The sequence below is a fragment of the Meles meles genome, chromosome 7 (genome assembly GCF_922984935.1).
Source record: "Meles meles chromosome 7, mMelMel3.1 paternal haplotype, whole genome shotgun sequence".
Lineage (NCBI taxonomy): Eukaryota > Metazoa > Chordata > Mammalia > Carnivora > Mustelidae > Meles > Meles meles.
Window position 1 is genome coordinate 9553082 of NC_060072.1, and position 25851 is coordinate 9578932.

Here is a 25851-nt window from a genome sequence, read left to right on the forward strand (position 1 = left end):
TTTATCATTTGTTGGCAACTCATGGTTACAGTATTTTAAATTACTTCATATTGAACAAGCGAGGAATTTAAAGAGAGTGAATTAATTCACTTTGAAGTGACTTGAATTATAATTCAGTGATATTATCTTCCTAGAATAGATCTATTTTTATACTGAAATCAAAAGAGAGTCACAAATCTTAGTGTCTGGTTTTTTCCTTGTAACTAATTTGCTGCATAATCCTGAGTCATTTGCCTAATCTCTGTTTGTCAGTGTCCTCATTTGTAAAATGTAATATAGGCCATAACAACTAGGTTCCAAAGTTATTGTAAAGATCAGAGTATTCAGTATTTAAACTCATCAGTGCTCATCATTTCTATCATTGTTATCACTAAGTTATTTATTAATTTGGGCACTTATGAAAAATAAAAATCTGATGTAGATTTTAAATGATTATTAGCATCTTTCAGAATACCTTCGCAGATATGATGTTTGCCTCTCTGTTAGTTTACTTACTTAAGGTATTATTTTTTGTAGTCGTTCTAAATTTTTTGGAATTGATTTATTGGATCCTTAATCTTGGCACGCTCCAGCCGTCCAGATCGCCTTCGGGACATTGCTGACCGCTTCAACGTAGACCATGACGCAGTACTGGACAATGTCCTTTATGCCCGTGCATATACTAGTAAGAGCCCCATGTAACTGATGCCTGGGCTGTTTCAAGGTTGGCAGCACTGATTTGCTATTGAGTTGATCCTTACAACATTTTGATGCTGTTCTGTTCTCTTTGCATTTTGCTTCCCTCCAAATTTATTTAGTCAGTCCACAGATTTTATCATCTGGCAAACCCTGAGGTATTAAAATGTCCTCAAATGACTTCTTGTTCTTGTCTTTGAAATGGAGAGTAACATTCTTTTTGGATAATGCAGGCTTTGGCATGCATGCTAAGGCAGAATGTGAAATCATATTTAATAAAGCCGTGAATAATTAAGAAAATCCTTTCAGGACTCTCTTTTGCTTGCCTCCAGGACCATAAATGATTTTAGCCTCTGCTTCTTCTAGCTGTTATACCATTTTCTCACTGCATTTCCCACCAGGTGAACATCAGATGGAGCTACTTGACTACGTAGCAGCAAAGTTCCATGAAGAAGCCGGCATCTTCAAGCTATTGGTACAAGCTTTTCTATACTGCTCCCTCGCAGAGCTATTTAGCGTATTATTTTTCTTCTATTGATTCCAATCCAAATTAATTTCTTTCCATTTCCATATTTATTTTTACCTTAATCCTGTGCAGATCATTGATTCAATAATGGCACTTTTTCGAGTGGATTTCAGCGGTCGTGGGGAGTTGGCTGAACGGCAGCAAAAACTGGCCCAGATGTTGTCACGACTCCAAAAAATCTCAGAAGGTAGATTTTTAAAATAAGGGTGCTATCAGAATAGCATCTGTGACTGTTGAGTAGGCTTCACAGAGAAGCTCAGAATAATGTCAGGAGGCAATACACGTTTAAAAATAAAATTACCTTCATGGGAATGCAACTCGTTTTTTTTTCTTAAATCAAAATACTGACTCTAATACAGTAAGTACCTAAATAGTAATAACAATAATAACTTTAAGTAAGTTAATCTATGTTAACAATGAAAAAATAGGAATGTAATATTATTTATAAAATCAATTCATAGCACAGTATTCCTAAACTTTGAAATCTAAGCAGTGAACTTTTTATATTGCCATCATTAGTTTCTTAATTTTATTTCTTGCCATCATTAGTTTCTTAATTTTATTTCTTGATGCAGAATATAACGTGGCTGTGTTTGTGACCAATCAAATGACTGCTGATCCAGGAGCAACTATGACGTAAGCCCCAATATTCTGCTTTTGTGTTTCCCAAAGGTTAATATCAAAAGGGTTAGAGTGAAGGACAGAAAATAATTCGAAAATGATCAGTCCCAGTGTGGGCACAAATATATCACAAATTACTCTATTGCACGGTGAATATTACTTCATAATTGCAAATATCACTTGTTATCCAGAGTCTATTTATCTCTAGTTCTGTGTAGAATAAAGCAATAATTTAACCATTTTCAGAGATACTTTGGGCTCCTCTTTTGTCTAGAGCTAAAAGGATATTAGAGGACAATAAGAAAAAGATAAAAAATTATATCCCATTTACATTAATGGCTTTTATTGTACTGATAAGCCATCAGCCTAAAAACAAAAACAAAAACAAAAAAAAGGAGGCTCTCTGCAGGATATACAAGAATACATTTATAAGACCAATGAGAGAAGTCTCCTGTTAGAAAAACAGAATTTCAGTTTGCACTTAGTTCAGTTACCAATTAGTTCAGAATCTGTTGAGGTGTTTGTGCACATCACATACTTTTTGATGGCTTTGCTTGACAGATGGCCGTGAACAGAAAGGCAAGGAGAGCTAAATAAAGTAGGATGATGAAAACAGAAAATTCAAAGAATGATTAGTTGCCACGATCAAACATTTTGAGCATTATGTATCTGAATAAGCAATCAAAATAACCCTGAATTCGTGATGTCAATCTTTCCAGCAAGTTTTTATTTAGAAAATTGTTTAACCAGAGAAAAGTTACAAGACTAGTACAATGAATACACATATATCATTCAGCTAAGTTCTTCTATTGTAAACATTTGCTACATTTTTTTCCTCTGATGTTTTGTGTGTCCCTGTGTGTGTGCATATGTGTAAACTCTCTCTGTACGCACACACACATACACAAATATACATGTGTGTATTTTTTTGGTGAACCATTTAAGAAGTTTTCCACCTGAACTGTTGAGAATTATTTACAGACATTAGGACACTTCCCTTCTTAATAATTCAGCATACTTCTTGTAAGAACAAGAAGATTCTCCTGCATAACCACAGGGTAACTATCACCATCAGGAAATTTAACAATGGCACACTAGTGTTTTCTAACATACATTTATATTCCAGCACCTCCAGTTGTCTCAAAAGTGTCCATTATAGTTGCCGGAGTTTTTTAATTTTGTTTTTGATTCAAGACTAATTTAGTTTCACACACGGCCTGGAGTTAGTTGTCTTGTCTCTTGAGTCTCCTTTCATCAGAATGGCTCTTCAGCATTTGTTAAGCTTTTATGACACTGACAGTTGTTGTTGTTTTTTAAGATTTTATTTATTTATTTGACAGACAGAGATCACAAGTAGGCAGAGAAGCAGGCAGAGAGAGAGGAGGAAGCAGGCTCGCCGCTGAGCAGAGAGCCCGATGCGGGGCTCAATCCCAGGACCCTGGGATCATGACCTGAGCCAAAGGCAGAGGCTTTAACCCACTGAGCCACCCAGGTTCCCCAACATTGACAGTTTTGAAGAGCACAGGCCAACTGTTTTTCTGAACGTCCCTTAATTTGGAGGGTATTTTTCCTCATTATTTAAAATGTTAAACACTTTTGGCAGGAGGTTACATAAGCAATATTATGGCCTTCTCCATAGATCATATCAAGAAGCACACGATGGTGGTTTGTCCCATTATTAGTGATGTGAAGTTTGGTCATGGGATTACAATGGTGTTCACAAAATTTCTCCATTGTAAAAGACCTTTTTGCCTTTATAATGAATAAGTGATTTGTGTTAGAGTAATCTGAGACGTGTGTGAATATCATGTCCTGCAGTTAGCTCTTACCAGTTGGTTTTAGCATCCATGGAAGGTTCTTGCTTAAATCAATTATTACTCTGATGAGCGCAATATTTAAAACCAAGGCAATACATCATTTAGTAGCAGATAAATGGGTCAATGATATATGTATTTGAAGATATTTGATCCAATGTAAATTATGTAAATTGTACTGAAACGAATGTATCTCTCTTTAGGCATTCTCTGTTTTATTCTTTCTTTCTTTCTTCCTTTCATTCTTTTGTAGATTTTATTTTTAAGTAATCGCTACACCCAATGTGGGGCTCAAACCCACAACCCTGAGATCAAAAGGTGCATACTCTACTGACAGAGCCAGCCAGGCACCCCTATTTTTTAATTTATTAAAAAGACTTTATTTTTAAGTAACCTCTATACCCAGTGTGGGGCTCAACCCAACAACCCTGAGATCCAAAGTCACAGGCTCCTCTGAGCAAACCAGCCAGACACTCCCCTTCAGGCATTTTCTTTCTTTTTTTTTTTTTTTTTAAAGATTTTTATTTATTTATTTGACACAGAGAAAGAGAGAGATCACAAGTAGGCAGAGTACCTGGCAGAGAGCCTGATACAGGACTCGATCCCAGGACCCTGAGATCATGACCTGAGCCAAAGGCAGGGGCTTAACCTACTGAGCTACCCACATGCCCCCTTCAGGCATTTTCTAAACTAACCCTAAGAGTATTGTTGCATCTTCTGCAATTTGTATCTCTCACTTTTAATCACAGGAGAGTCCAATGTGAAAAATATTAACTACATGAATGGTATTAAGCCAGTTAAAAAGACTGAGGAGGGGGAGATCAATCATTTATTCATGCAGTAAATACTTATTGAAAATACTTATTGAAAATCTATGTATCAAGATTCTGGGAATTCACTACTGCACAAAAGAGACTATGTGCCTTGACTCCATAAAGAAGAAAATAAGTGGTGTCCATTTAACTCAGAATTGTGAAGACTTGGTAGGTCATGCATTATCTGTAGTCCTTGAGTAGCTAAGGCAATCTTCTCCACTTTATAGGGTGTCTTTTATACACAGGACATGAAGTACTTCACAAAGAGAATAATTTTAAACTGGAGAGAAATGGAAGATTTTCAGGGCTCACTTTAAAAAGAGAAAATGACTCATTGGCTCAGAGGGAGGAAGTGGGTTGGATTCAAATAAAACAGTACGAGTTAAAGAGCAGTGTTCTTTCTTCAGGTGTAGGGAGGGAACACTGCAGAGGCCAAAACTGTCTATCTGGGGTTAGAAGGCAAAGGAAATCTGTGGAAATTAGGTCAGATAGGGTTTCTTTAAGTTTGTAGACAGTTTCAAAAAGAGTAAAACCATTTTGAATTGACTCCACTAAGACAACGAAAGGAGACAGAGATAGATGACAGAAAGAAACAATTGTAGGAGCTGGAGAGGGGAGATTTATAGTGAAGTGACCTGAGAGCCAGACAAGGTAGCAAAGGCTAATACTTTTGTTGGATGACTCTGCTTTGAAGTTTCATATCCTTCACCAAACCAAGTTGTGAGGAATCAAGGTTCACTATAATTAGTATATTCTAAAGTATATTAAATTATAACAATATAAATTAAATGTGTGTCTTTATATAAAGCAATAGATTGCCACAACTAAATGAAAAAAAAAAAAAACAGTACAGTTTTAAACTAAAGGAACTCAAATGCTATTAGAAAACCTCCCATAAAGAAAAGCTTTGTTTCTCCATGTTAAAGAACTCCAAGCTGCAGCTTGCCTGGGACCTGTCAGAGAAATATCACCATAATTGGTATGAGTCCCCAAGTATGCTGACAATAATTGAGGCTTATGTCCCATGCATTATACTTGATGGCACATCGTATTAAAAAGGAACAAAATTACAGAGGCGGGGAGCTGCTGTATGATACAGCAGAGCAGTGCTCGCTTCGGCAGCACATATACTAAAATTGATACAGCAGAGCATTAGCTCCTAGACGAGGCTTACAGATACAGATTTTAGAACTAGAATGATCCAGGGGCGCCTGGGTGGCTCAGCGGGTTAAAGCCTCTGCCTTCAGCTCAGGTCATGATCTCAGGGTCCTGGGATCGAGCCCCGCATCGGGCTCTCTGCTTGGCGGGGAGCCTGCTTCCTCCTCTCTCTCTCTCTCTCTCTCTGCCTGCCTCTCTGCCTGCTTGTGGTCTCTATCTGTCAAATAAATGAATCTTTAAAAAAAAAAAAAAAATTAAAAAAAAAAAAAAAAAAGGAACTAGAATGATCCAGTTGATGAAGGCCTGGAGATAAAAAGTGAAAAGTATCAGCCTGCAAATCTCCACATCAGGGCAGAGAATATGAGCGACAAATAAAACCATGACCTACTCACCTACTCTGTGTATCTGTTTAGCTAAAACCAAAAGTCATCTTAGAACATTTGCAAGTCTTGTAAATGTGCAGTTTGCTCTCTAAGTGTGTCACTAACTGATCCAACAGCATGCACATAAGTTAAGAAGCAATATGGTTAAAGAAAAAACATTAAGCCAAGTTCAGAAGCATGGTGACCTTGAGCAAGTCGTTTAAACTGAGCTTTGGGGCGCCTGGCTGACCCAGTCAGAAGAGCATGTGACTCTTGATTTGAGTGTTCTGAATTTGAGCCCCACTTAAATAAAAGAAAAACTTTAAAAATAAATAAGTAAAAATAAACTATATGAACTCCATTAAAAAATTAAGAGGGCTTATATTTATTGATCGCTGCCAGGTGATCTTATATTGCATTGTCTTATATAATTCTCTTATCACCCCAGCTCTGCCTCCCTGTGACTCCCTCTTCCTTCTATGAAGCCAATCTCCGAATAGTGCTTTTTTCCCTGTCCCAGAATTCTGTCTTCAAACTTTGAAAAAATTGTAGATTTTTCTGCCCATTTTATGAGAGAAGTAGCAGGGTGGGGAGATAACAAAACTTCTTAAACATACCTCTTATTATTTTTTTACTTTTTTTTTTTTTTTTAAGTAGGCTCCATGCCCAGTGTGGAGCCCAACACAGGGCTTGAACTCCAGGGCTTGACTCCATGACCCCGAGATCAAGACTTCTGAGCTAAAACCAGGAGTCAAACACTTAACTGACTGAGCCACCCCGGTGTCCCTAAACATACCCCTTTTCATAAAGGGGTGCCTGGCTGGCTCAGTTGTCGGAGCATGTGACTCTTGGTCTCAGGGCTGTGAGTTCAAGCCCTACATTGGCTGTAGAGATTACTTAAAAATAAAATCTTAAAGTCTCTTCTCCTTCCCCCCAAATTTTCTTTTTTTGCCGTACTCTTCTTTCCCTATCTTCCCCTAATCTCAAAGAATCCTCCTCATTGCTGCGCATGTTCACTCAGCCTTTCTCTCCTCAATAGATCCCATCTCAAAAATTCCATCCAAAAGCTTCCCCTGCAGCAGGTCCAAAGGACCAGGAGTTCTGCTGTCCCTCAGGGACAGTACCAGCTTGCCCTTGTGCTGGTCCCTGAAGGTCCCTGCTCCAACCAGTATTTGATGTAGATACTATTATTATTCCCAATTGGAAACAGAGGAAACAGAGGCTCACACTATCTACTTCTTCAATCATCCAGTTAAAAACTAGAGTCAGGGGACACCTGGGTGGCTCAGTAGGTTGGACATCTGCCTTTGGCTCAGCTCAGCTCATGATCCCAGGGTTATGGGTCCCAGGTTGGGCTCCTTGCTCATCAGAGATCCTGCTTCTCCCTCTGCCTGCCGCTTGCCCTGCTTGCATGCTCTCTCTCTTTCTGGCAAATAAATAAATAAAATCTTTTTTAAAAGAAGATTTTAAAATGGGAGTCAGGATTTGAACCCAAGTATCTTTGAATCCAAAGTTAATGCTCTTTTAGCCTCACTGGGCTACCCTCCCTCTCCCCCTCCTAGGAAAATACCACCTGCCCTACCATCACCATAATCTTGTATTACGTGACCCCAGCACCCCAGTTTGAAGTTGGGAGGTCAGGCTGCTCTGGGTCTTACCCTCAGCAACTAATACACTATGTCCAGTTCAGCCAGATGGGTATAAATGGCAGTGTCTCTTGGCCCCTCTTTATTCCTAATATCCACGCCTCTTTCTTCCTCCTGCTTGTCATACTCTGCCATCCCCTGAGAAAAGGAAGAAAGAAGAGAAGAAAATATGAAAGAAGGGAAAATAAGAATAGGTTGAGGGAGGAATGTGGGTGGTTTTCTGAAGCTGTTTTTACTAGGTCAAAAATAGAAGTAAATTAAAGCCCTCTGAAAGGATGCGGAATGCTACATCTTCTCGTACGTTACCTCGAGCCTTGGTTGTAACTGCTAAAATACTCAGGAAGTTCAAAGAAACTTTAAGAAAATTTCTTGCTCTACATGTCACTGAAAGAGTGGCTGTTTTAACGGAATCATTTAATTAAATATCTCTTATGTGCCAAGATTAGTGTTAAGGGGAGACCTAATGTACATAAACGACCTGGCATGGCTCCTGGCACGCAGTAGGCTCTCAATGAGTTGTATTAAATATATCTTGAATGCTCATGACAGCCCTTAGTGGTAAGACCTTTTTGTTCCCATGTTACAGGTAAAGAAACTGAGGTCCATGAACATAACTGGCCCAATGATAGCAATTGAGTCATGATTGGGAAAATAGATAATTATATTCACTGGGCTAATGCCTTACAAATACCCTACCAGTTAGGTACTTTTATTACACCCCATTTAAAATAAAGAAACAGACACTTAGGGGCGCCTGGGTGGCTCAGTGGGTTAAAGCCTCTGCCTTTGGCTCAGGTCATGATCCCAGGGTCCTGGGATCGAGGCCCATATCGGGCTCTCTGCTCCGCAGGGAGCCTGCTTCCTCCTCTCTCTCTGCCTGCCTCTCTGCCTAGTTGTGATTTCTCTCTGTCAAATAAATAAAATATTTTTTTTAAAAAAGAAACAGACACTTAAAACACTTAAGTAATTTTCCTGAGGTCGCATGGCTGGCTGGTAATCTGAAACTGGAACCCGGGTCTAACTCCAATGCTCCTACACAGTACATCGGAGCCATAGATGCCTGGAGAGAGGTTGGCAAGCTGTCATTTGAGAAACTTTGCAGGAATGTAGCCATTACCCTGGTGAATTGACAAGAGTTCAACACCCTTAGCCTTATAGGCAGAGATTTGATTTGGTCACCTACAGAACCAAGAATCTCTTAAGGGCAGATTCATATTAATCAAACTCAGGAGACTCAATGACAGATCAGAGGGCCAGTCTACTGACAATGAAAAATGTAACTGTATTTGAGTTTCTTGTGACCAGTGCATTCTCTCTCTATAGGCAGACCTTTATCGGAATTTTAAGTTTTAATCTAAAGTTATTCACTAAATGTGGAAACAAAAGGAAATAATTGGATGAGTTAAGAAGCGTGTCTGTCACACAGTACGGACTCAATAAATCTTAGGTGTTATTATTATTACTAATACTCATCTGCCTCAGAGGAGAGAGAAACCATGAATCCCCTAAACGTACATGAAAAGTTCATGTATATATATATGTGCATTTTTCTGGGAGAGAGTCTATATCTTTTATTAAATTATCCAAGGGTTAGTGACCTATAAGAAACGTGAAAAACCATCAGTTCTACACGAAATTCTCCACAGAATCCTGAACACCTTGATGGAGCAAGTAAAATTCGAATTGGTGTGATATTCTCCCAGAGCTAAGGTTGTTACAGTATGTGGCAATCAATTTTGGTGAAGTACAACCTCTGTTTGTGTCACCTTTTTTTTAAAGATTTTATTTATTTTTTTGACAGACAGAGATCACAAGTAGGCAGAGAGGCAGTCAGAGAGAGGAGGAAGCAGGCTCCCCGCCGAGCAGAGAGCCTGATGCGGGGCTCGATCCCAGGACCCTGAGATCATGACCTGAGCCGAAGGTAGAGGCTTAACCCACTGAGCCACCCAGGCGCCCCTGTTTGAGTCACTTTTGAGGACATTTTTCTTCCCGTGGTATCTTTCCTATTTTTTTTTTAGTACTTTTGCACATTCTATAATTTATTTCCCCATTTAGTTCATTCAAAATCTCCTCCCTTTGGAGATAACATTTTTTTTTTTCAGTTAACATTCCTAACATTTAGGCTCTTCACCTGGAGTCATCAGTAACAAGCAGTAGTATGTATTCTTTTTTGGGCATAAGGTAACACATTGGTCACAGCAAACAGTAATTTGCTAAGAAAAAATCATGGCTATACATCTAAAAGCTCCACGTTCCTGCTATTCTTTAGCTGATCAGTAAATGGTGGGGGGGGTAGGATTACTTGAATTAGAGAGAAATTCTGTCTCCTTTTACATTTGCCTTTCGGTCAGAACACCCTTCAAAAGCTCCTTGAATTATATAGCTTCTTTGGAGAAGTGTATCCAGATCTGTATCCAAAAGCATGCAGTAGACCAGGGATACCCAAATTTTCCTCCCCTCTATTCATTCAGCAATATTTATACAGTGCCTTTTATATCATACACACTTTTCTAGGAGTTACACAGTTGAATAAGGATTTGGACTATAGTAGGGGAATGAGACCTATAAATTAAAAATCATAATACCGGGGTGTCTGGCTGGTTCAGTTGGTGGAGCAGGAGACTTCTGATAGCAGAGTCGTGAGTTTAAGCCCCACGTTGGATGTGGAGCCTACTTAATTAAAGAAAAATTACAATGTAGTGTGCTTTCACAGAGGAATATACAGTGGTATGAGAGCACAGACAGGAAGGCTTTACTCTGTTTCAGAGGACCAGGCAGGGTTTCCAAGAAGGGCGACACTGGGTGGCTGAGTAGGAGCTAAATGAACAAACACAGTGGGAAAGGGGCTTTCGTTTACAGGGAATTGTGTGTGCAAAGGCATCAAGGTGTAAGAGGACTTGTTGGAAGAAGGAAAAAGCAGTTTGAGAGGGAAGAAGGAAGGATGACTGGGACCATAGAGAAGTATTTAAGCAGCAGATAGAAAGAAGGGGAAATTGAGGGAGCTTCTTCCTGGGAACACTCATTTCTTTTTTACAAAGAAGCAAGCTTTGTCGGGGTGTCTGGGTGGCTCAGTCTGTTAAACATCTGCCTCTGGCTCAGGTCATGACTTCAGGGTCTTGGGATAGAGTCCCACATTGGGTCAGGCTCCCTTCTCCGTGGGGAGTCTGCTTCTCCCTCTGCCTGCCCTGCCCCTCTCTTGCAAAAATAAATAAAATCTTAAAAAAAGAAAATGGTGAAAAAAAAAGAAAGAAAGAAAAAGGTGGGGGGCACCTGGGTAGCTCAGTCATTGGGCGTCTGCCTTCAGCTCGGGTCGTGATCCCAGGGTCCTGAGACAGAGTCCCATGTCAGGCTCACTGCTCAGCCGGAGGCCTGCTTCTCCCTCTTCCACTCCCCCTGCTTGTATTCCCTCTCTTGCTGTCTCTCTCTGTCAAATAAATAAATAAAATCTTTAAAAAAACAAACAAACAAGTTTTGTCATCCAAGATAAAGGGACAGGAATGGAAAAGGGGGCTTAAGGAGACTAACCAAGCTCATACAGGAGAATTACAAAGCAGTACTGAGAGACCATCTGTGAGAAGCAATAACATAGCTGTTGAAACTTCTCTTCACCATGTAGCTTCTTGTCTCCTCTTGATAGAAATTTCTAATTGGTCTACCTTCTGTGGCAGCACCAATCTTTCTACAGTCCAATATTCTCCTTGATATTTTTGTAACTTCCATATCTTATCTTCAAAGATATTTTTGAGTACCCACTGTGTAGCTGGTTGCTCCAATGTTAAATACAGCGTTGTCTGCCCTTAAGGAGCTTAGTGACGGGTAATAGAAGAGAGATTGAAGGGAAATATAAAAGGTGCATAATAATAGCACTAAAGGCACAGTATGAAAAGTGCATTAAGGAAATGTAAGTATAGTATTTGCAAGTTCAGAGTCCTAGCCCTGTTTGATATCATCAGGGCCCATCTGTATAGAACCATAGGATTCTTTTAAGACCTTGGATAGGATCACCTAGAAAATTTAGAGCCATTCCATTAAGAGTGATGTTGATCTGAAAGCATTACATAGACAACTCAAGTTTAGCTATTTCATCCAACTGAGATCACATTATTATTTTACCACCCCTTCAGCTGCCTGCAGAAAGCAAACTAGCCTTCTGACTTCTTTTTTTAAACTTTTATTATATTCCACTTAATTAACATTCTGTGTAATATTAGTTTCTGGTGTACAATTTAGTGATTTAACACGTCCATGCATCACCCGGTGCTCATCACAGGTACCCTCCTTAATCCCCATCACCTATTTAAGCCATTCCCCACCTCTCCCCTCTGGTAACCATCAGTTTGTTCTCTATAGTCCAGAGTCTGTTTCTTGGTTTGCCTCTCACTTTTCCTGCTATGATCATTTGTTTTGTTTCTTAAATTCCACATATGAATGAAGTCATCCAGTAATTGTTTTTCTCTGACTGACTTACTTCACTCAGCATAAAACTTTCTGGCTCCATCCACGTCATTGCAAATGGCGCTATTACTTATTTCCCAATGGATACAAACACACTAATTCGAAGGGATTCATGCACCCCGAGGTTTATAGCAGCATTATCAACAATAGCCAAGTTATGGAAAGAGGGCAAATGCCCATCGACTGATGAATGGATAAAGATGTGGTATATAGCCTTCTAACTTCTTAACTGCTGTCCCTCTCAATGACCTGGCTACTACTTTCTTGATGGTGGTTCACTCCAAAACCAACTTTCTGTGTCTATTTCAACAATGGACCTGCTGAGTCTTAACCAGTCCTATCCAGCCCCAGCCAAGGATCTTCTGGTCCTAACTCCTGAGCCATTTAACCAAGCAGCAGTTTATAAGCAAATTCCTGCTGGTATCAGCTGACTCCTTCACCAGAGAACTTCTTATCCCCACCACCCTGCTACCTATTCAACCTCCTGCCAGTCAGCTACATCCTTACTACACCATGCCTCATGCTTAGAGTAACCAGAATCCTAAACATGCTCATGGATCAAGCAGAATTTAAACTGACTTGTACCATATTCTCCCAGAGCTGAGGTTATTAGCCTCTGTCACAGTTTATTTTGATCAAGTATAACCTGTTAGTCTACATTTAGTTCCCCTTATCGATGATTTCAAAGCCTGGGTTTTCTTCTGCGTCAACTGGGATGAGTATGTGGGGGTCTTTTCCTTTTATTCTTTTGATCTGGTATATTACACTGATGATCTTCCTATGTTGAACCACTCTTGCATTTTTAAAATAAATCCTCCTTGGTCATGATGTATAATCCTTTTAATATGCTTCCAGATTTGGTTTGCTGGCATTTTGTTGATGCTTTAAAGCATCTGGGTTTTTTTAAAAGGGTTCACAATTAGGGTTAATAAGGACCCTTCACTTCTTGCCAAGTGAGTGTTAGTACCCTAGTGTGTATATCTCTCAAGATGAGTGTCATAACTCATGTAATCATAATATATTTTTAAAATTCAGACATAGTCAAAACTTATCTCGACTGTATCCTCTTTTAGAAGAATAAACTTTGAGCATCAGTGATAAAGACAAAGACATTTCCAAGATTATTCTCACTGCAAATTCGTAACGAGTGCAACATTGAAGTCTTCCAACATACAGTTAATGAACAAGAAGGAGGTTTTCAGTCTGCTCTCGGTTGTATCATGACCCCACAGGGATAATTGGGCATTTCTTATTCATTAGACTAAAATAGTGTTTGGCATATAGAAGGCCATTAGTAAAGATTTCTGACAAATGAATGAATGAATAAATAAATTTGGTCTTGGTATTTTGTAAAGAAGAAAAATTGCTTACCCCCCAAGAATTATCCTAAGACAGTGAATAACATAGTATTTGTGGTTTTTTCCTTTTAAAAAAGCAATCAAATTGTGAACTTCACATCAGGAACCTGAACGGGATGGCAAGGGGGTATATGACAGCTCCAAACCATACCCCACTCCACAGTTAATGAATGAGCCCCTGCTTCCTTAGAACACACACCTACCCCATCTCCTGCTGTGATCCGGAGAAAAGTTGCCTTATAATTGCAGATTTTACTGTATATAGTCCCTATGATGAAACCTGAAAAAGTGTTTTATTATTTTAGTTTTCAGGCAGACCCCAAAAAACCCATCGGGGGACACATCCTGGCTCATGCTTCAACAACAAGAATAAGCTTGAGAAAAGGAAGAGGAGAACTGAGAATTGCAAAGATTTATGACAGGTAAATATTTTCTTATTTTTAATCAGATTCTTGGGCATATGGCATTAAATAGAATTGCCTCTCCTCAGAAGCTTTAATTTTTTTAAAAAGATTTTCTTTATTTATTTGACAGAGAGAGAGAGATCACAAGTAGGCAGCGAGGCAGGCAGAGAGAGAGGGGGAAGCAGACTCCCTGCCGAGCAGAGTGCCCACTGTGGGTCTCAATCCCAGACCCGATCCCAGACCTGATCCCAGACACTGAGATCATGACCTGAGCTGAAGGCAGAGGCTTAACTTACTGAGCCACCCATGCGCACCATGAGAGGCTTTAATTATACCCCTGGCAGATCCTACACGTTTGAATTTCCTTCTCAAAAAGTATTTACTCCGGGTTGCCTGGGTGGCTCAGTTGGTTAAGCAACTGCCTTAGGCTTAGGTCATGATCCTGGAGTCATGGGATCGAGTCCCACATCTGACTCCCTGCTCAGCAGGGAGTCGGCTTCTCCCTTTGATCCTCTCCCCTCTCCTGTGCGTGCTCTCTCTCTCTCAGATAAATAAATAAAGCCTTAAAAAAAAAAAAAGTATTCACTCCATTGGGAAGTCCCTACTACAGACTAGGTTCTAGGGATTAAGGGATTCTTTTGATGAATAAACTTGGTTCCTGACCTGCCAAAGCTTACGGCGAAGCTAGATAGCCAAAGAATGATTCCAACTGAAGTTTGGTCAGTGCCAGGAAAGCACAGAGTATGATAGAGATCTATTCTTCTCCTTTCCTCTGCCAGATTTGTTTTTTGGGAGTTTTGTTTTGTTTTGTTTTATAGGTTTCAGTTTAAACATCACTTCCACAGGGAACTTGTCCCTAACCCTCCAGTCTAAGCTACACCTATATTGTAATTTATATTCTTTCATGATATTTTACTTATTTAATTAAGAATTATAAACAAGGGACCCTTGGGTGGCTCGGTTTGTTAGGCGGCTGCTTTCAGCCTGGGTCATGATCCCAGGGTCCTGGGATCCAGCCCCGCATTGGGCTCCCTGCACAGCAGAGACCCTCCTGCTTCTCCCTTTCCCTCTGCCCACTGCTCTGCCTACTTGTGTGCTCTATCTCTCTGTCAAATAAATAAGTAAAATCTTTTTTAAAAAAGAATTATAAACAATAAATTTTTGCAAAATACATACTATATACCAGCTGTTCTAGGTTCTGGGAATAGAGCAATGACTAAAAGAAAAAGTCAAGGCCTTGCCCTCATAGAGCTTATATTCCGCTGGCAATGATTTATATAATGCATGCCATCCATGCTAGAGAGCAAATACCCAGAGGACAGGGACCCGATTCTCTTGCTCACTGCTGTATTCCCAGTACCTGACACATGATGGATGTACAATATTTGTGATTGACTGATTAGCCAACCCTGATCAACAAGGCAAAGATTTGTGATAACTATACTACAGAGGAAAAATCAACCAAAAAGAAATTACATGAGCTCTTAATCTGGTATTTGCTATGAATCGAAGTATTTATTATGGGCTGTCACTGAATAAATATTAATCAGTTCTCCCATCTGACTGTTATTTAGACCATTTTGCTTTTTGTGACCTATCTCTATAGGCTATAATATACAAATGCTGTATTTTATGGGTTTCAGAAATCTCTAGAAATTTGCTATGACTATGCTTTGTTGAATTAAATAGGTAGTAAGATTGTTCCATCTTTTTACTATAATTTCTTGGTCTGTATCTTAGACAGATTGCTGTGCTTAGAACTTTCCTAGGAGTGCCTGTGTGGCTCAGTTGGTTAAGCGTCTGACTCTTGGTTTCTGCTCAGGTCATGATTTCTGGGTGGGGAGATGGAGCTCGGGCTCAGCTTGGGGTCAGGCTCCCTGCGAAACAGAGACTCTGCTTTCCCTGTCCCTCTCCCTCTGCCCCTCCCCTCAACTCATTCACACTCTCTCTCTGTCTCTCTGAAATAAATAAATAAAATACTTTCCTAAACAGTTTTCACTCTGAATTGCATCAGCTGATTCCATGTAAATCTCCCTCACAGCAGGGACTGAGTCTGATTCACAAACGTCCCCAGCACTAACATGGTACTTGGCACATAGTAGGAACTCAGTAACTATTTGTCGAACTAACAAATGAACACCATCTACATGTTCAGTCATTCGCCTGTTTTATCAAATCCTCCATATTTGCGGGACCAAGTAACTCCTACAGTTCTGACAGTCTTGAGGGAATACGAGCGTTCTGCAGACTCAATAAAGGATAACTAAAGGGATCATAGAGGTTAGAAATTCAAATTTCCAAAATTTGAATTAAAACAGCAAAACTAGTCGGAGCAAAAAGTGTCAAAACTTAGTTGGCTGTGCAGCATGTCCTCCCTTCTTTCTGGTTCCTCAAGGTTTCCAGCAAAGAATTCTTGACTTTAGAGAAAACTTTTTAGTTGAGAAGATGATAGTGCTACTTAATGATAGCTAATACATATTGAGTGGCGGCTGCGTACTAGGCCTTCCATCAAGTATTTTATTTATATGCATATATATGTGTGTGTATATATAATACATAATTATATATAATATATTTTTATAATTTTATATAAAATATAAAATTTATAATTTTCTATCATTCGTATAAATCATATCTGTAATTGTATACAATATAATTATATATATGTTTCATTGTTTATGACAACAGCTCTAAGAGGTGGAGGTCATTATCCCTGTTTTCCACATGAGCAAACCAAGGGCTCAAGCAGTTAGGTAGCCACTGTCCCTTTACAGTCTATTTTAAACACAGAAGCCAGAGTGATCCCTTGTAAAATTGAGTCAGATGATATTTGTCCTCTGCTTAAAACTCTCCAGTGGCTTCCTATCTTAACTCAGAATAAAAGCTCAAGTCTCTGTAATGGTTTACTTAGTACTACGTGCATATCCCTATCCTTGTTCCTGTTCTCCCTCTCTCACAGCACTGCGACCTCAGTGGCCATATGATGTTCTATAAATGTGCCAGGCGCAGTTCTACCTTAAGGCCTTTGTACTTGCCTGGAATCATCTTTCCCCACGCAGCCCTCATTCTGGTTATTTTCCACCCCTTCCAATCTTTGATCAAATAGTACCTTCTCCACAACACCTGTCTAGATCTCCCTATTTAAAATCGCAACTCCTCCCAGTTTCCACACTTCTACCTCACCCAGCTCTGTTTTTTTCTTTCCCCATACACTTACCATCTTCAAACATATTACAGAATATATTATGTTCATTATTTATTATCTGATGCTTCTTCTCCCCAGATATAAGTTCCACAAGGACAGGGATCTTTGTCTGTTTTTTTCACGTCTAGATTTCAAGTACCTGCAACAAAGATTTAGCAGGTGCCCAATAAAAACTTTCTTAGTGAGTGAATGAATGGCCTTGCCCAAAACACACAATCAGTAAAAGATGGAACCAAGATTAGAATCTGTACTGTCTGAATCTAGGGCCAACACTTTTAATCATTACACTATTTCTTAGTTTGTTAAAGATGCTCTATTTTGGACAGTCATAGCATCTGCTACAGCTACTCCCATGCCTTCAACTACTAACTTACACAGATGTAAGGGAAAGACAGTTCTCATTCAAAGAAAACACAGAATTCTCGAGGAATAGAGCAGAAAAGGGCCATCAGAAGAATTCCCAGATATGCAGGAGTGACTACGAAAACAGACTAAGCTCTTTCCCTAAAGTGTCACTATAGTTTATAGCGGGGTCTCTGCTGAGCAGGGAGTCTGATGTTTATAGTGGGGTCTCTGCTGAGCAGGGAGTCTGATGCATGGCTTAATTCCAGGACCCTGGGATCATGACCTGAGCCGAAAGCAGTCGCTTAACTGAATGAGCCACCCAGGTGCCCTGCTCTCTGTTAAACTTCTGAAAGAAGAAAAAAAAAAGCCATTTATTTTATTCCATTTAGCATATTTGAGATTGGTGGACATTAAAAACAACTTGGGACTAGCTCAGTGGGTTAAGTGGCTGCCTTTGGCTCGGGTCATGATCCCAGGGTCTTGGGATCCAGTCCCGAGGCCGGCTCCCTCCTCGGGAGCCTCTGCTTCTCCCTCTCTCCCTGCCTGCCTCTCTGCTTACTTGTGCTATCTCTCTGTCAAATAAATAAATAAAATCTTAAAAACAAAAAACAAAGAACTCTACTGAATTCAAAGAAAAAACAAATTTTACATAATTACCAAAAACTGAAAAGACACCTAAATGGTCAAGTTTCTGAAGTAATTGTTTTTTTATTCTGTTTCTAGAACAAAAAAGCAGACAAATCCCAGTTCAACTTTGCAGATACCTTGCTTGGTCTTCTTCTTTCTCATCTCCTTAGCTTCTTGCCATTTGTAAGTGGCCAACAGAGTATCTGCCAACAAAGCCAAAAGGTTCTTTTCTGATTCTCCTCGGGCCTTCTTACCCAGCTCTAGTTTAGTTTAGCAAGACCAGCCTTATTTATAGCGCATTTGCTATCCTCAGGGGAGGTCCCCCTACTATTTCCTAAGGGAAGTAGCCTAACCCATAGTGTGCTCAGAGTACAGTGCCTAATCTCTACCTTTCTAACAAAACAAAACAAACAAAACCAAAAAACAAAAACCAGCTTTGAGAGGCAGTAAAGTCTGGTGGTTAAAAACATGAGCTTTGGGGACCCTTGGGTGGTCAGTTGCTTAAGTGTTTGCTGTTTGCCTTTGGCTCAGGTCAGGATCCCAGGGTTCTGGGATCAAGTCCCACATCAGGCTCTTTGCTCAGCAGTAAGCCTGCTTCTCTGTCTGCCTGTCGCTCCCCCTGCTTATGCTCTCTCTCTCTGACAAAAAAAAAAATAATAAAATCTTTAAAAAAAGAAGAAGAAGAAGAATATTGAGCTTTGGAGTCAAATAATTTAGTCTCCAATCTGGCAGCTTCTTTTACCAGCAATTATGACTTTGGGCAAATTACTTCTCTCTGACCTCGATTTTTCTCATCTATAAAATGGGGATAATCATGCATACCCAAGAGTTCTCATAAAGTTAAAATAAAATCATAAAGAAGACCGACATGTCTTCTTTCAATACTTAATAAATGAAAGCTATTAATGTTACTAAACAGTCACCATAACCTGAATATAACAGCAACACAAAGTAGCAGTAGGCTCTTTCTCTCAGGATCAGTGATTTTCAAATTTTTATTTCTTGTTTGGTTTACTTGAGTTTTAGATATTTGTTTCCACCTGCTTACAGAACTCCTCTGCAGGACTATCACACAGCTACTTCAAACACAACATACCTAAACCTAACTTCTTATTCTTCTCTTTCTTTTGTTTTGTTTTGTTTTTTTAGATTTTATCTATTTGTTTGAAAGAGAGAGAGAACACAAGCATGGGGGTTGCAGAGGGAGAGGGAGAAGCAAACTCCCCACTGAGCAGGGAGGCTGATGTGGGCTCTATCCCAGGACCCCAAAATCCCAGGACCCTGAGACCATGACCTGAGCTAAAGGCAGATGCTCAACCGACTGAGCCACCCAAATGCCCATTCTTCTTTCTTATCTATAAAACAAGTATCTATTTCTCTGTTTTTGTTCATATTATTCCCTCTGCCTTGAATGCCCCCATTTCTGCCTCAAAAAGCCTCTATGAGGCTTTTTTTAAAAGATTTTATTTATTTGATAGAGATCATAAGCAGGCAGAGAGGCATGCAGAGAGAGAGAGAGGAAGGGAAGCAGGCTCCTCGTCGAGGAGAGAGCCTGATGCGGGGCTTGATCCCAGGACCCCGGGATCATGACCCAAGCTGAAGGCAGAGGCTTTAACCCACTGAGCCACCCAGGTGCCCCTCTATGAGGCTTTATATTATCTATGAGTCCTTTCCTAATAAACCTTACTGGTATAATCAACTTTTCTTTAGAGTTCTGTAAAATATATATTGACTTTATGAAATTTATCTTACTTTGCATATTTATCATACGTCATACATAGTTCACCTGTTAGACATCTTGAGAGTAGGGACTCTGTCCCATTTTTGTGAAATCTGTAGGATCTAGTACCTTCTAATGTATGATTTTCAGAAGTTGAAAACATGACTTTCTTGCAAATAAATATAAAATAAACATGTGTCAAAAATTTGATTCAACTCAAGTAATGAAGAATTTGATTCAAAGGATAATTTGATAGAGATTTGTGTAGTCAATCAGAAGAATGCTGAAATAAATTTGCAAATAGATGAAAAACTGGTCAATATCTTACAAGGCAATCAATTGTAACATTTGAAGTTGTTTTCTTTACTGGAGGGAAATCAGTTGCTTCTCTACACAGTGAAATTCATTTCCAGTGCTATAGACAGGAATCACCCGCACTGCTATCAGTTTTCCACAAATTAACCTCTATTCCTACGGTGTTGTAGAAAAAAGTAAAAGGTAAAATCTAATAGATCATAGAATCACATACAAATATAAAATGTCAAAGATTTTATTTAATTCATTAATTAATGCAGGAACTAATAAGATTTTTATAACCAGATCAAAGAAAAAATCAAATTAACACACATATGGAGCCAAATAAGGAATGCTGAGTGGATTAGAAATTGACCAAAAACAGATCAATATCCATAGGACAAGAATCAATCGCATTCCTTCTCGTACAATTCACATTTCTATGGACAAGAATGATTTGTATTATTCATGGTTACCTACAACTTGCAGAGTTGTCAAGTAGCTCAAAGACAACAAAAGGCAGAGTCCTTACAGAACAGGGGAACCTGGAAGGATGTGCTGGGCAACCTATTTTCCACAGAAAGTACATGGCAACCTTTTAGTTCACTTTGAAGTCTTTCACAATTTTGCCCTGCATTGGTCTAGTCAGCAGAAATGTGCACCCGCCTTTGGCCCCAGACCCTGCCACACTGTGCCTCAGAGTATACTGAAAGAAAACCCAGCTATTCCTTCTGCCTATTTCCAAATTTGGGATCATTTCTCTTGACATTTGGAACCTTAGAAATGGAAGCTGTTCAATAAGGGTTTGTGAGGCTTGGTAATACTTGTAGGTAAACTCTGTAGTCCACATTTAGCTGTAGCAACTCTGAAATGTCTCTGGAGACTCAGACTGATAGGGGTGTGATGCCTGTGACATGAATATGGTATTTATAGAAATAGAGCTTTTTATAAACTTCTGTTCCCTTGTATTCTGTTAGCCCTGAGATGCCTGAAAATGAAGCCACCTTCGCAATAACTGCTGGAGGAATCGGGGATGCCAAGGAGTAGGTGGCAAATTGATGCAAATTGCTTCTTAGTGCTTATTAGGAGCCGAAGAAATGGAAAAGCGGCCTGAAATTTCAGAACTTGAAGTAAGAGTTTGTTTTTTTCACATGCTATTAGAGGAAATTCAACAAAAGAAATTGAAATCTTATATTTATCCTAAAAGTCCCTGATGTATAATCCCTGTGCATTGTATGTCAATTCAGGAATATATATATACACACACACACACACACACACACACACACACACACACACACACACATATATATATATTCCTACATGTGTATATATGAATAAAGCTATGGAAAACTTGTTGGGAAGGGGTACCCGATCCCATCACTTTAGCTGTCCAAAGTCGGCCACTAAACAGATAGAAAATCTACAAGCTTAGACATGCCCCATTCTCCTACCATTTTCCCTTGAACACTTACAGAGGTGGACACACTTCCAAAGGAGGGAGCCAGTTAAGGAAGGAATGTTTACAGGACACACACAAAAAGCTTTTTTTAATTTACAACATCAAATTGTACATTCACCTCTATAGCAATGGAAAAGAAGTATTAAATTAAACTAAGTTTTAATCCATTTGACTTTTTGACGAGTTAAAATTACTTTGAGAAAGCATATTTCTGATACAGACATATTTTATGGGGGATAAAAGAGGAAGCTAACTAGGAACTTTACAGTTTAGGGTAATCAGTATCGCATGAGTTTTATATTTTAAGCTCAGGGTAGAAAATTCAAAATATTTTTTAAAAAATACTAAAGTTAATTTACATGTAAAATTTCTGAACACTAAATTTAGAAATGTGTAAAAGAATTTTTTTTCTGTTAAACAAAAATAAAATCTGGTTTTCAGAATGAATGCATGATAAAAGTATTTGAAAATTAAAATACAAATAATATTTATAATGACAATCTTTATAGATGTCAAAAAGATTTCATCTCTTCTGTTGCATCACCTTGTATGAAAATGCAAGTATTGAAAGTACCATTTGTTACAAAAAGTATTTGATTATCCATTCTCATTCACTCAGCAATGCTTGGCGCTAAAAAATACACAAGGAAAGTATGGTTCCTGCCCTCAAAGAATATGTATACTGATTAAGAGAAAATATACTATTTATGAAAGAATGAAAGAGAGCAAATGATTATATAATTAATTTATCTGTAGTGTGGTCTTGGATTATAGGATTCCAGAAATGGGAGAGGAAAGGGTAAGCTGTGAGACAGCATGTGCAAAGGCAGAGAAGCTGGGATTTGGAAACAGAGACCAGCCTGACAAGCAGAAATTGTTCAGTATGGGGTCCTGGGAAATTAGAGCTTTTTTTTTTCTTTTTACTTTTTTTATACCACAGAAGCCACTTTCTGAGTAAGCAGAGATATCTAGGAACAGATTTTCTGTATTCATCAAAGTCACCTAAATGACTTTTTTTGGTATACAAATATAAACACATACTTTTGTCCTGGGGAAGGGAAGATTTTGTTACTTGATAAAAACTGAACAACAGCTAAAGATTCCCTGGTATGCAGAGCACTGGAGGGGAATGGACTAATTTATGTAGGAGCCCAGAGCCTTTTGGTAGGAAAGGAAATAGAAGTCCCAAGATTTGAGATTCAGAAAAATTTTCTGGATTAAACTGAGTAACCCCCTCACCAATGAGAATTTACCAAAAGGTAGGCAGTATGTTTGGAAATCAGGGCCTAATCCAAGGGCACACAGCCCCGTAGGGAGGCTAGTTATAATATGGCGTGTAGCTAAAGCTGGAATCCTGTCTGGGTCCAGCTGCTCTGCGTGTCCTGCTTTGGAGAACAGTAGCTGAGAACTGAGGACAGTGAACTAAGAAGCTGTAACCTTGAGGCCCAACTTTGGGAAAGCACAGCATATTGTGTGGTGCCTGTGGAACTCTGCTGGGCCAGGGTTCAATTTGCCGGGGCTTTCCAGTCCTTCCAGTTCACCAGACTGTAGAAATCGCTCTGACTCCTTATTCTAAGGGGGACAGAAGAGCTCAAAAAAGAGCTTTTATTGGTCAGGACTCTTTTGGTTGCAAGCCATCAAAACTCAAGGTAGCAAATGAAGATAGGAATTCGTTGGTTCGTGGAACTGAAAAGTCCAGAAGTAGTGCTGACTTTAGCCATAGATGTAGCCACGATATCAAACAGCATCATCGGAACTTGCTCTCCCCATTTCTTTTTCCTGTTCTGATCATTTCCATGCCGCTACTGTTCTCAGACAGGCTTTCCCTACATAGTAGCCAAGATGCTGCTTGCGGCTCCAGGCTTACATCCCACTAAGTTAGAAAACCCACTAGAAAAAGCATGCGTTTTTTCCTCCGTAGAGTATTCGTTCTGTGGCAAAAAACAAACAATGACTATCAAGTGAGAACAGAAGTTATTTATTCAGAGTTTGCTATAGCAAGAGAGTCAGTGACCTCTTTCGTAGAGACTCAAAGGCAAGCAGAGGAATGGGAAAGATTTATGGTAGAAAAAAGAAAGGGTATAGGTGTGCTCTGATTGGAAGTTGTTGGCATTGGGAAGCTGGAGGATTAATCTGATGGAAACACAGAAAATGGATAAAGGACCTAACACTGGCATCAGGGGGACAATTTAGGAAACAGTTATAAAAATTAAATTCTGAGATGGTATAGCCTGGGACTGGAGTAGCAGTGAAACAGACATTTCAAAAAGGTGGTTCAGTAAGTTAAGTATTGGTGTGAGATTGAACAAAAACAGAAGAGTCGGGGCGCCTGGGTGGCTCAGAGTGTTAACCCTCTGCCTCGGCTCGGGTCATGATCCCAGGGTCCTGGGATCGAGCCCCACATCGGGCTCTCAGCTCAGCTGGTAGCCTGCTTCCCCCTTCCCCTCTGTCTGCCTCTCTGCCTACTTGTGCGCTCTGTCGGTCAAATAAATAAATAAAATTTAAAAAAAAAACAAAACAGAAGAGTCGTCACAGGTGACTGTTGACAAAGTTCTCTAACCTATGAGAGGAGATTATATTTCTATCATGATCAGGAATGAGGAAGTGGCAAATAGAGATTAGGGCTTTTACCTGGGAAGATTTGTGTATTAGTTTGCTAGGACTGCCATAACCAAATACCATAAACTGGATGGCTTCAACGACAGAATTTTATTGTCTCACAGTTCTGGAGGCTCTAAGTCCAAGGTCAAGGTTGGTTCCTTCTGAGGTCCATGAGGGAGAATCTGTTCCCTGTCTCTTCCCTAGCTTCTGCTGGTTCTCTGGTGACCTTCAGCATTCCTTGGCTTGTAGAAGAATCATCCTGTTTCTGCCTTCTTCTTCACATGACATTCTTACTATGTATATGTCTTTGTGCTCAAATTTCCCCCTTTTATAAGGATACCAGTCATGTTGGATTAGATGCTCACCCTACTCAAGTATGACCTCAATTTAACTAATTATATCTATAAAGACCCTATACCGAAATAAGGCCACATGCTGAGGTATTAGGGGTTAGGACTTCAATGTATGAATTTAGTGGGGACAGGGACCCAAGCAGTTAGTAAGAATTAGGTAGAGTCAGGGATCAAACACTCTTGGCCCATAACCTCCTCAGGAACTTCCCAGGGGTTTTCTGAAATCAGCCCCCCTGGGTGGAGGGCAGGGAGAGACTGAAGAAAGAGGCAGGCCACTCTCTTGGTGGGTGGCCATTTTAGTAAGCAAAGGGAACTTACACACGACGCTTGTTTTGGGCAACAGCAAGACAAGTTCAAATCCCTCGCCTGCCCACCAAATCTTTAAAGTTCATGTAGAGGCCTTGACTGAGTTCAGTCATGTATACTGTGCAGGTGTTCTCAACACCATACCACTATCTCAAGTCTATCCTTAGAAAAATAGGAAAGATAAGTGAAACTCACACTCCAAGGAATGGGGTAGGGGCAAGGAACTCTGATCGCCTGAATCTAGCTTACAGGTCAACAGGCGTTCATGACTTCTTGAAGACTTCTCCTAACAGATGCCAGGATACAGAAGACACAATCTGTACTCGATACTGGCTACAGAAACATGTAAGTCAAGATCTAGGGAAACCTAGTGTCCATTTAGAAAATGAAGAGGTTGAAATAGAGTATCTCCACCATTCCTTTCTAACTTTCCTGTTTGATCATTCCTTAAAGAGCAAAGAAAAAAATAAGGCTAGAAAGCCAGATCAGAATAGGGTGGCCAAGCCAAAAACAGGGAATACAGTAGACTAGACACCTGAGAAGGGATGTCTTTCATGGCAAAAAGAGGGATTGGGACCTTGGACACCAAGCTGTGCCCAGTCAAGTCTTCTTCACCTGACACTGGCTTGGACATAGTGAATGTTTCTAATTTTTTGGTTGTACAGTTTCCATGTCTCTATTATAATAAGATCCTGGTTTTCTTTTAAAGAGTTATGTCTCCCCAATTCATGTAGTCTGTCCTGAGACATTGGATACTGAGTGACAGTTGCCGAGGATTAAAACATGGGTTAGAAGCCACTCATTCGTGCAGTGACAGCAGGGTGGCAGGGCCAGCAGAAGTGCGGTGACCTGGCAGTCTGTTCCTGCTGCTAGACTGCAGGTTTCTGACTCCCAAACTGCAGTGTTATTCAAACTCCTGTTCATTCCCCGGGTGGTTTTCCAGCCTCCTGCCAACCCAATGACTCCTAATGTCCTTCTGACAAATGACCCTTTGTTTCAGTTAGCTGGAGTTGGACTATACTACTTGCAATCTAGAATTCCAACCAAGGTGCAGGGGAAGTGATTCCCAAATGCTGCTTCAGGGAAATGGAGAAAAAGGAAGCC

The 25851-nt window shown here is 39.8% G+C and overlaps 1 protein-coding gene across 2 annotated transcripts in view; it reads left to right on the top strand.

Annotated features, from left to right (window-relative positions):
• The window catches only part of DMC1 (DNA meiotic recombinase 1), a 36979-nt gene extending 15848 nt beyond the window's left edge, over positions 1-21131 (top strand). Inside the window, exons 8-13 of one of the 2 annotated variants that reach the window (XM_046013129.1) lie at positions 573-664; positions 1077-1150; positions 1274-1388; positions 1777-1837; positions 13736-13852; positions 21003-21131. In XM_046013129.1, coding sequence (XP_045869085.1) covers positions 573-664; positions 1077-1150; positions 1274-1388; positions 1777-1837; positions 13736-13852; positions 21003-21072 — 529 coding nt within the window. In that variant the 3' untranslated portion in view covers positions 21073-21131. The remainder of the gene's footprint in view (positions 1-572; positions 665-1076; positions 1151-1273; positions 1389-1776; positions 1838-13735; positions 13853-21002) is intronic. The other variant, XM_046013130.1, reaches the window with a different exon arrangement.
• Positions 21132-25851: the final 4720 nt, after the last annotated feature.